This window comes from Amaranthus tricolor, chromosome 5, assembly GCF_026212465.1.
Source record: "Amaranthus tricolor cultivar Red isolate AtriRed21 chromosome 5, ASM2621246v1, whole genome shotgun sequence".
Lineage (NCBI taxonomy): Eukaryota > Viridiplantae > Streptophyta > Magnoliopsida > Caryophyllales > Amaranthaceae > Amaranthus > Amaranthus tricolor.
Genome location: NC_080051.1, coordinates 13,501,947 through 13,513,700, shown reverse-complemented (window position 1 = coordinate 13,513,700; position 11,754 = coordinate 13,501,947). Strand labels below are relative to the sequence as shown.

At 31.3% G+C, this 11,754-nt stretch overlaps 2 protein-coding genes across 2 annotated transcripts; both read left to right on the top strand.

The window, feature by feature from the left end:
- The first annotated feature begins 446 nt into the window (after positions 1–446).
- On the top strand, positions 447–1,825 carry LOC130814253 (probable pyridoxal 5'-phosphate synthase subunit PDX1). Its single transcript, XM_057680343.1, has one exon. It carries the CDS (start codon positions 640–642, stop codon positions 1,576–1,578), a length of 939 nt encoding a protein of 312 aa, XP_057536326.1. The 5' UTR covers positions 447–639; the 3' UTR covers positions 1,579–1,825.
- Positions 1,826–8,541: 6,716 nt separating this feature from the next.
- On the top strand, positions 8,542–9,569 carry LOC130813451 (uncharacterized). Its single transcript, XM_057679285.1, has 3 exons — positions 8,542–8,589; positions 8,706–8,834; positions 9,033–9,569. The coding sequence occupies exons 1-3, from the start codon at positions 8,542–8,544 to the stop codon at positions 9,567–9,569; spliced, it is 714 nt and encodes a 237-aa protein (XP_057535268.1).
- The last annotated feature ends 2,185 nt before the right edge of the window (positions 9,570–11,754 follow it).

Below are 11,754 nucleotides of genomic sequence, written 5' to 3'. Positions count from 1 at the left end.
TGATTAAATTAGATCAAACCAGATTATATTCAATTAAATAAAACCTTAGGAGATTCAAATCAAATCTAAACATACTTCCTCCGTTCCGTTTTAGTTGCTACATTTGCATGAGTACGGGAATTAAGAAAAGTGATTGACCTACACTGTAGCTGATTGTTTACTTCATAAAGTATAATATTTTATTATTGTTAATTGAAAAAGAAAAAGGAAAAATAGGTTGTTAGGTTACTTTATAGAGTATTGTATAGTATTTTATTATAGAGTATAGAGTATAAAGTAGGATAAAAATAGGGGTAAGTAGAACTTTAAATGATTGTTTTATTACTAAAAACGAAAATGTAGCAAGTAATATGAAATTGTCAAAAAAAACATGTAGCGGGTATTATGAAATGGAGGAAGTATTAAACACACACCCTATTGGCATTTTCCAAACAAAATCACCACAAACAAGTACCAACATACCGACGAACATACCTCCTCCTCGACAAATTCTTGGCTATCGCAATCCTCTCTGTAATCGCCTTTTCCCAAAAAAATCCCATCCACCCATAAAATCCCATATTGAATTCAATTAATCCATCTTCTTCTTCCTTCAAAACCCTTAAATCTCTTATTCCTCATCTTCCAAACCAAACAGTTATGTCAGGAAGCGGCGTCGTAACCCTTTATGGAAACGGGGCTATTACGGAAACCACAACAAATACCAAATCCCCATTTTCCGTCAAAGTAGGTCTTGCCCAAATGCTTCGGGGCGGAGTTATCATGGATGTTGTCAACGCAGAACAAGCCCGAATCGCTGAAGAAGCTGGTGCATGTGCTGTTATGGCACTTGAACGTGTTCCAGCGGATATCCGTGCTCAAGGCGGTGTTGCCCGTATGTCTGACCCGCAACTAATCAAAGAAATCAAACGGGCTGTTACCATTCCCGTTATGGCGAAAGCCCGAATTGGCCATTTTGTTGAAGCCCAAATACTTGAAGCAATTGGGGTTGATTATGTTGATGAATCCGAGGTTTTAACCTTAGCTGATGATGAGAATCATATTAATAAACATAATTTTCAGATTCCGTTTGTTTGTGGATGTAGGAATTTGGGTGAAGCATTAAGAAGGATCCGAGAAGGGGCTGCTATGATTCGGACCAAGGGTGAAGCAGGCACGGGTAATATAATTGAAGCAGTAAGACATGTAAGATCTGTAATGGGTGATATTCGGGTTCTTCGTAACATGGATGATGATGAAGTTTTTACATTTGCTAAAAATATTTCTGCTCCTTATGATTTAGTGATGCAAACTAAGCAACTTGGTAGGCTTCCTGTTGTGCATTTTGCTGCTGGTGGGGTGGCAACACCAGCCGATGCGGCATTGATGATGCAATTGGGCTGTGATGGAGTGTTTGTCGGGTCGGGTGTGTTTAAAAGTGGGGATCCTAGTAGAAGGGCAAGAGCAATTGTGCGGGCGGTTACACATTATAGTGACCCAGAGATGCTGGCTGAGGTTAGTTGTGGATTAGGGGAAGCTATGGTTGGGATTAACTTGAATGATGAGAAGGTCGAGAGGTATGCTACTCGCTCTGAGTGAGTGAGTGAGTGATGGTGTAGGACTTCTATAAGGCCTCAAATTTAGTTTACATTTCTTTTTATTATAGTTTTGTTGCTTGCTCTGATTAGTGATCATGGAATAATATTTAAGAACTATGTGGGAATGATTATTTTGTGTTTGAAATTTATATTTATTTCTATATAGTAGAAAAAACAATGAAAAACATATGATGATGTGTTTAATAATTTTCTAATAAATGAATTGGTTTTAATCTAATTTAATGTTTGGTTTTAATCTAATTTAATGTTGAAAATTTTGATTATTTTATTATAATTTGTTTATGAAACTATTGTTCTGATAAATTTGAATGAAGTGAAGGTTGGGACTTGGGAGGTATATTGAGTGATCATGCAGAATTGGTTCTGAGCATGTGGATGGTCTAATCAGACCACACAAGGGTCTCCAAATTAAGGATCTCTAATTTTGGTCTATGTTGTTTATGTGGAGTTGCTTATGTATTTACCTAAGCATGTGTTTTCATTGGAAATTCCTTGTATCACACACAAGCTCACACTATCTTCAGAAGAGTGATAATTTTGAACTAAATAGCATGATTCACAAATTCAGCTCGCAGTATTTTCATGACCTCCACAATTTCAATTAATTTTACACAGTTTAGCTCATTGGTTTTCTTCTTTTTTGTGCGATGGGTCGCTTTATTCATCTTTGTCTTTTGGTCAAGTTTTGTATGGAAGCATCTTACAGGAGTACAACTAGTCAGTATAGCACAAACTTTCTATTCTTTTACATGTACCCAATCTTCCTTGCCGCCTTACAAATTTTATCTTGAACATTGCTACTCCATGCATGTACTTGCAATTTTGTGTTATCGTGCTCGTCTCCGTTCTATTCCATTCCGCTGTGCCAGGAGTGGCTCCCACCTAGAAGAGGTTTTGGAGTTCTAACTTGCGCAACCTTTGGTGTTAATGTGCTTGACTCATCGAGCAAAAAAGTAGCTTTGGTGCAGAGTGCATGTTGGTGTGATCCTGTTCATCTCTCCCAGGTGTATTCCTGTCTCAAATTTTCTTGAATTTGGTGTCTTTGAGGTGTTGCGGGAGAACGTTGTTGATCATCAATTTAACTATGTATTGGTTGGTGCTTTTCAGTCCCAGCCACATTGTATATTAATGTTCTACACAATATAGCACAAATTACCTTAAAGTAGAGGGACGACTTGGTCTAACACAATTCCTCATTGTTATACATTTATAATCTTACGAAGAAGCGCCAGCTACCTGCCCTTACATGTTCAATCCTATGCTTGGGAGTACCATGCATTGACGATTAATTTTGTGCTAGGTTTCTCTACTTGGTTAGATATGCACATTGTTCCGACTCCTGTCCTTGGTTTAAAAGCCTGAAACATGATTGTAAGTGTCTTAGCTTTTGTAAAACAGCACTGTATGTCATAGTATATCCTGTTACTTGGTGCTCTAAACTCATCTCCCGAGAGACCCTACGTATACAAGTGCATCTCGTTTTGGGGAATCTGTGCTCTGAGATGATTATGATTTTTAAAATATTGGTGTTCGTGTGTTGTGTTCGTGTGTTAACGCTGAACTGTCGTATTGGCTGATTATAATTTACGAAACTCAACAGCGAAGGATTAAATGGGTTTGCTACTTGTATTGGGCTGTTCGATCCATGTTGATTCAATATAAGTATGTTTGTGGATTGATTGATTGTGTTTTGCACTTCTATGTTGACGGTTGGTAAGAGTAAAAGGTGCATTTTTAATTGGGGTGAAAGTTCAGTTTGCGGTTTAATTATTTCGTTAAATCATATCAAATCAAACTTAATGCGATTTTTTACTTTTCAATCCAAAGATAAATCTAAACTGCAAATTGAATTTGAAAATCAAAATAAAAAATAAAAAATTAAAAGTCATAATAGCCAAAGTAGCAATGAAAAAAATGAAATTTGAATTGTTGATTAAAATTCTTAATTTGAATCGGAATTTCAATCGTTGGTCTTTAATAGTCTTATACCTATTAAAATTCAAATTTGTACCAATTAATAAAAATTCCTAACCATATATTATTTAATATGAATTAATTTGTATACGATTTTTATCTAAATAACTTTCATCCTTAATTTTTGCTAGTTAGCTTAGACTTGAGTTGGCGAGTAGCTCGGTCTTTAAAGCTTTGTGGAACACGAGCAACTATTGTATGTATGAGACCTCACGTGGGTTCATATTAGGAGTCCAAAATAAAAAAAAAATTATGTGTTTAATATCTAAAGTATCAATTATAATTTTCAAAATGACATGTAAAATGTTAAACATTTAACTATTCTTTTGAGAAATCGTATCTAATAGAAATGACTTTTCAGGACCAACCCAATAACAATTAATAACTAAAAAAAGGGATGTAATCACATTTGTTAGGCACGGTTCAAAACAATCGTTTAACCTTCCCATACAACACAACTTTCAATCTTACCTAAAAATCTAACATTGTAACTACTCTTTTATAATGTCAACATAATCTAATTTTAATTCATTCTCAATAAATTTAAAAACATTTCGTCAAGATCTAAGAACTCAAAGGAAAATTATTAGGGAAGAAATGATATAAATAATGGATACGTAACTTTCGACTAAGCATATAATCTTACAATCTATCTATTAATTTCGATGTATAATAACAAGTAACACACTTAGGATTACTGTACCATTTGTCATTTTTTGAGTAGATTGAAAAAGTCTATATTTCAATTCTTTTATGTAGGAAATAGTTCATGATTATATCAATTAAATATTTACACAATTTAATCATATCTGTTTATAATATTAAATCTCAAAGTATTAATGGAAATAAATATAAAGAACATTCCCAATATGTCACACAAGGCAGGATTTGGATGGGGGGTGGACAAATCATACCTGTTCCCTCAAAGAGAGAGTAAAGAGAGATGCGAGCAAACAAGAAACCCCCAATTGATACCTGGCACATGTTTGACCTACATGCAGATGCTCTATCCATTGAGCCACACGCAATTTTGGTAAAGTAATAATGGAAATAAATAAATTAATTTTTAAAATCAGTCAATGACAACTTGTTAACTACAATAAGTATGACAAATCCTTTTATATATACCAATTTTAAATAATTTTTTCAATTACAATTTTGTATTTAAGAAAAAAAATTAATAATTATTATAATTAATCTGCATTTAAGAAAAAAATTATAGTATTATAGTTAATTAATTAAATAAAAATTTTGAAGCGTTTAATTGTTTCGATAAAACATTTTATATGTAAGTAAGGAAATATTTTAAAAATACATTAATCTAGTTATTAAATGATGTTTTAATGGGTTAACTTTTAATTAGGTTAAAATTAAAATCAAATAACTTATTTGAAGCGACTGAAAATGAGCGTAATTTATTCATGAATAGTTTGTTTATTTTATTTGATGAAAGAGACCATAAAAAATATATTTTAGTATAATTTTAGAGTTAAATTAGTTTAAATGTTTTAGTAAGTTAAATTGTTATCCAAAGAAATCACTTCATCAAAATACATAATTTATATACCTTTTATAAATAAAAGAGTATATTTTTCTTGCATCATTCTTTGAAAATTTAACTTATATATCTCCATATTAAATTCCGTGAATTGCATAGACTTCTAGATATAAAAATAATGTATCAATAGTAGATACCTAGTTATGTTGACATAATGTATCAACAATTTAAAAAATACCTTCTTTGAAAAGATAAAACATTTACTATATAACAAATGTATACTTACTATATAAGCTATAAAAACCAAATAAACAATGCATAAACACTTATTGATCATATAATAAATAACTATCTAAAACAATAATGCATGAAACGAAATATGATATGAAAAATAGAAACGGAAACAAAAAACGATAATTTATAAGTTTCGGAAGTGTAGAAAATAAAATTTATAATGATAAACATCTAATATATTATAAACATATAGTAAGAAATAAACTTACACTTTTGTTTTACGGAATAAAACAACATTATATATTAAAAAAATAAACATAAAAATTATTAATTAAATTAATTAAAGATTACTCTCCCCTACTTCTACTCTTTATAGCTTTTTTATAAATAACATAGAACAAATCTTTATATTTTTTTCATAAATAATTGGATTTTAGTGTTCTATTTGCAAAAAAAACTACCTTATGTATTTTTTTTTGGCAAAAAACCGTTAAGTTTGAGGATTTGAACAATTTGAGAGGTTAAGTTGTCTATGTGACAGTATTTCATTTGTCCTCATTTTTTAAATAATTAAAATTAAAACACATAATTTAACAAAATAAAAAAATAAAAGATATTTGACGCCATTTTTACCCATCATAACGATTTTTTTTTCTAAAAAACGGACGTTGTTATTACCCTTATGGGATAAATCTTTCGAAAATCTGGTCGAAACAAGTACTTATTCGCCTATTTAATTTTTCGAAGCAGCATATTCGCGATTACTCATAAGGGTGTTCCGACCGGATTTTCAAAAGAGTTATCCCATAAGGGTAAAAATGAAGTTAAATTTCTTTTTCGGTTTATGTGTCGAGAAATAGGCGAATAGGTACTTGTTTCGACCGGATTTTCAAAAGAGTTATCCCATAAGGATAATCGCGACGTCTATTTTTTGAAAAAAAATCGTTATGATGGGTAAAAATGATGACACATATCTTTTTTGGTTTACGTATAGAAAAATAAGAGAATAAGTATTTGTTTCGACCGGAATTTCGAAAGAGTTAGCCCATAAGGGTAATTGCGACGTTCGTTTTCTGAAAAAATAGTTATAATAGGTAAAAATGACGTCAAATATCTTTTATTTTATTTTGTTAATTTATGTGTTTAAATTTTAAATTATTTAAAAATACGAGGACTAATGAGATACCGCCATATAGACAACTTAACCTCTCAAATTGGTCAAACCCTTAAACTTAACGGTCAACTAACGTTTTCCGTTAAGTGGTAGTCATTTGCAGAGAAATATATCATATTAGGTAGTTTTTTAACAAAAAAAAAAAAAATAGATAAGATAGTTTTTTTGCAAATAGACCTATAAATTAGGTAGTTTCTTATAATTTTTCTTAATTCTTAACATATATGTTGTAAAAAAATTTCAATAGAGTTTTTATATTGCATTTTAAAATAAAATATTTTTCTTTCAAAAAAAATTAAAATATTTAATATTAAAAAAATAAAAGTTAAATTGATTAGGTACAATGGAGAGTAATTTTATTATAACGTCATTTAATATTCAAATGGTCATAATGGATAAAAGAAGTAATTTATTGTTTCAACTTACCAACACACAAAATGTATGAATCAATATTTATATTAAAAAAATTATAAAGAAACAAAAATTAGAATATGAATAGCTATAATGTGTACTATCAAAAGTAGAATTGAGTTTGGAGGGAAAAAGTTATCATTAACCACTATACTTATTTTGATTGATTGTTACTCTATTGTATAATCAATATTTATAATGATTGTGACTTTTTCTTTATAGAATTATGTTTAACTAGGATAAAAACCCGTGCAATGCACAAATTTTCAAATACGTTAATATTTTAATAAAATCTTAGACTAATAAAAATATTAAGTTTTAGACTATTTATATTGTAATTTTTATCATTAAAGTGTTAATACATTTTTAAAAGGAATAATTGTATTATCGAAAGTTACACAATGTTTTTAGTTGATTGATTTTAATTGCACTATATTTGGTAGCTGAGATAGTCTGATTGCATACAGACTGATTATAATTAGCTACTTTTTTGCATTAATATATTTGTTGTCATATTGCCATTCGGTTCAATATTCTTGACATTTTTCCTAAAATTAAAATTGTAATTGTGGTAGTTTAACAATGTAAATGATTGATTTTAATGATCTATTAAATAAATTTTATGTCATTTCAATTTCAAAGAACAATAGATGGAAAAAAAGGGCAATTATATACTTTCAGTAATTTCCTAAACTGCAATATAATTGAAATAAATGTAATTTATTATGCAATATAATTTTCTACATAGTACATCATACATTTGCAGTATACTTTCTTAAACAGTACATTATATATATTACAATGCAATTTCGATAATTTATCAGACAATATATATAGTTTTCTACACAATACATCATATATTTCCTAGTATAATTTTTAAATAATATATTTATATATAATAGTGTAATTTTCTACATAGTACATCATACATTTTGCAGTGTACTTTTATAAACAGTACATTATATATATATAACAGTGTAATTTAGATAGTTTATCAGACTATATATAGTTTTCTACACAACACATCATATATTTCCTAGTATAATTTTTTAAACAGAACATTTATATATAATAGTATAATTGGAATAATTGTAATTTATTGCATTCATCAATGTATAAATTTTTCCAAAAAACAAATTTATAAATTTGGTAAATCTAAAAAGAAATGTCAAGTAGTCAAATTCCATTAATAGCGTCCAATGAAAAAAAGACAAATATCATGCTCACAATCAAACTGCCTTATACTTTTATATAATAGAATTAATAGAATTCATGATTAAAATTGTTTTCTATTTGATTGATTGTTACTTTATTTTAGATGTCGCATGACATTTTTATCAATAAATTATTAGATTCCCTATACTTATTTCTAAAACCTAAATTAATTAAAACCATCATTCTGATTTTAAAATCTAAATTAATTAAAACCTAAATTAATTAATTAAAACCAAATTTAAGTCACACAATATAGTTGTGGGAAAGAGTGATAGAGAGGAGAATTAGACAGGAAACGGTGATTAGAGAGAACCAATTCAGTTTTATGCCAGGAAGGTCAACCATTGAGGCAATTCATGTTTTGAGGAGACTGATGGAGAAATATAGGAAGCGAAAGAAGGATTTGCATATGGTGTACATTGACTTGGAGAAAGCGTATGATAGCATACCACGACGCGTTATCTAGGATAGCCTCAAGGCTAGAGGTATTTCTTCAGGGTACATTGAGGCTATACGGGATATGTACGATAGAGTGTCGACGAACATTCAAACACCAGTAGGGATAATAGAGCCTTTCCCGGTTAAAGTTGGGTTACATTAGGGATCAACTCTAAGCCCTTTCATTTATACTGTCATTTTGGAGGAGATTTCTCAATCTCTATGGGAGACGGTACCGTGGTGCATGCTATTCGCTGACTACATAGTGTTGGTAGCAGAAACTAGAGAGGAGGTTAGTAATAAATTGGATGAGTGGAGGGAAGCTTTAGAAAGTAAAGGGTTGCGTATTAGTCGTATGAAGACCGAGTATTTGCGCTGTGACTTTAGTGAGACAGCATTGGTAGATGAACCATAGGTGTCCATTGGTGAAGTAGCTATTAAATGTACGACCAAGTACAAGTATTTGGGATCAATCATTCAAAGGGATGGAGAGATTGACGGAGATGTAAATCATTGTATACAAGAGGGTTGGATCAAGTGGCGAGCAGCCACCGCGTTGTTATGTGATAGGTTATTTCCAAGCAAGTTAAAAGGAAAATTCTACCGGACGTCAATCAGACCTGCTCTGCTATATGGAACCAAATGTTGGCCTGTAAAGAAGATTTTTGAACATAAGATGAAAGTTTCAGAAATGCGTATACTGAGGTGGATGTGTGGGCACACATTGGTGGATCGAATTAGGAACCAAGAGTTTAGGGACAAACTAGGGGTAGCCCCTATTTCTAGAAAAATGAGCGAAAATAGATTGAGATGGTTTGGACATGTGCAGAGAAAGAATCTCGCCGCCCCTATGAGGAGAGTAGAAAGCATTATAGTAGAGGGTAAGAGGAGTCGAGGGAGACCCAAGAGAACTTCGGATGAGCAAATAAAAGTTGACTTATGTTCATTAAACCACTCCGAGGGCCTGACTAGGGATAGGGGTAGTTGGAGGCGGCATATCCATTTTAGACTATTGATGTCCTCGTAGATTACCTTTTTATGTTCTTGTCATCTTGCTCCTCTCGCTTCTTTTATTAGTTTTTTTTTGTTCCATTTTATTTTTGTAGGTGGGTCTACTTATTTATTCTATTTATAGGCCTTTAATTTATCTTTTTCGTGTAGTTACGTCTCCGTAGCTTTCTTGAGCCGGGTGACTTCTTTGGCCGCGCTCTCCTTTATGGGTATGACTTGTCGCCGTTCTTCCCTCCCCAGATCCTATCCATAGTTTTTTCTTTGAGCGGGATATACTGGGTAGGATGATGATGATGGTGATTTTCTCTCTCACTAAAATAACTTTTCTGTTCTCTTCTTCTCCCTTTCCACACCTAAACTTTTTTCCTTCGAACTCCGTCATCGGCAACCGACAGGTCTTCGATCTCCATACCGACGATTTCCATCACAACAGGTCTTCATTTTTGTGCTATTTTAATTCAATATGCTCTTCAATCTCTTTTCTCAAACATTTAAAAGGCCACCGGAACCCGAATCGCCATCACCAACGATCTGAGTCGCAAATCCTCACAAACTCCAGCACGTACGTTTTCGGTCAGAGACCTGAGGGACTTAAGCTCAAAAGTTACTGGCAATAAAAAATATGCACTGATCATCTAACCAAAACTTAATCCCTCTTTTCATTGATTTTAGTTTCAAAACTTTTACTTAATCATTTTCCATTATCAATTATGATTAACAACTCAGATGTTATCTTATGGTACTTGTATTCGAGTAGACTTATTATGAACGGTTATAATGTTGATTTCATTTTTACAATCCATAACCTGAAATTTGTGTTCCGATCGAACTTCACCGAGTTTAGCTTAATTTTTGTCATGTTGTACTTCAAGTAGTTATGAATGTGTAGAAACTGTTAGAGATGGTGAACGACAACAAGAGGAGGGGGCGTGAATTGTTATTTTAATAAGTTTAAGTATTTTAGCCCTGTTTTTGTGGAATTAGATTGTGGAATTAAAACTTAAATTTAAAGCGAAAAAGTAAAAGAGATAACACAATTTTACGTGGAAACCTTCTAGGCCTAAATAGAAGGAAAAACCACGACCCCTCGGGATTTCAAAACTCTCCCATATGTTTTAGGCAATTAGTTACAATTACATAAAACAAATACACATAACTAGGCCAACTTCTCTTTCTCTTTCTCCTGCTTCACTCGAAGCTTCTCCAAATCTCTAGCTTTGCTAGTAAAAAGGAAATTACTACCCATTAGATTAAGGAGAATTAAGTGGATCTTAACTCTCAAGAGGAAAAACCCGCGGTTAATCCTTCTATCCATATTCTTATAAATAAAAGAGAAATAAGTGGAAGCTTGATGTTCAAGAAAAAGGTCATAGTTTATTTTTACTAAGAATAGGCAAAGTAGTTTTTCTCTCAATTAGATCCAAAATACAAGCCTATTTTTAAGGAGAAAAATAATGAGAGATTTTTCTAATCTTAGAAAGTGTACGGTTATTTTTAAGGTGGTTTAAAAAATATTTTGCCAATTAACTTGTTAATTAAATAATGCAACAAATTAATTTTAACTAATAGATCACTAAAAAATCAAAAAATACAATTAACAGAATTTTCCAGCTGATGTAAATTCTCCAGACTCCAATCTTGGAAAAGAGCACTTTCTCCATTTTCCTGTAATATCAGATCATCAAACTTGGGAACAGTAGACCTCCTGTCTACATTTGACATCCTAAGCGATTTTCCTTATCTAACTTCCTTGGATACATTTGACATATACATCGTTCATAGACTAAGTCATAGGCACTATCAATGATCCTGTCAAGACCGGATATCAACCTGCATACAATCTCTAAAATACATTTGTTTATATAAAGTGTAGTCATCATCAAAACCTAAGAGAGCCAACAAATTCCCCCTTTTTGATGATGACAAACTTTTAAACAACCTTAAACAAAAAGAGAGTAAAACTAATGTCTTAGAGCATGCCAGAGATTAAAGCTACTCTATATAACTTAGCAAATCAATTCATTACAATACAATTTACCAAGCATATATAACAAAACAGATTACTCTAATGTTTAGAATTATTAAAAACAACATAAGCATAATCAGATCATTCAAATCAATTCATAGAAGTTCATTGCTTATGTGTTTAAATAATCTTAAAACTAAACAATTTAAATTAGTAAGATACTTAGTGTTACCAA

Bases quoted from the DNA above. Each gene is read 5' to 3' on its own strand.
- LOC130814253 (XM_057680343.1), top strand. From the start codon at position 640: ATGTCAGGAAGCGGCGTCGTAACCCTTTATGGAAACGGGGCTATTACG.
- LOC130813451 (XM_057679285.1), top strand. From the start codon at position 8,542: ATGATAGCATACCACGACGCGTTATCTAGGATAGCCTCAAGGCTAGAG. The intron at 8,590-8,705 runs GTATTTCTTCAG...GGGTTACATTAG, and splicing joins GGATAGCCTCAAGGCTAGAG to GGATCAACTCTAAGCCCTTT. The intron at 8,835-9,032 runs GTTAGTAATAAA...CAAAGGGATGGA, and splicing joins TAGCAGAAACTAGAGAGGAG to GAGATTGACGGAGATGTAAA.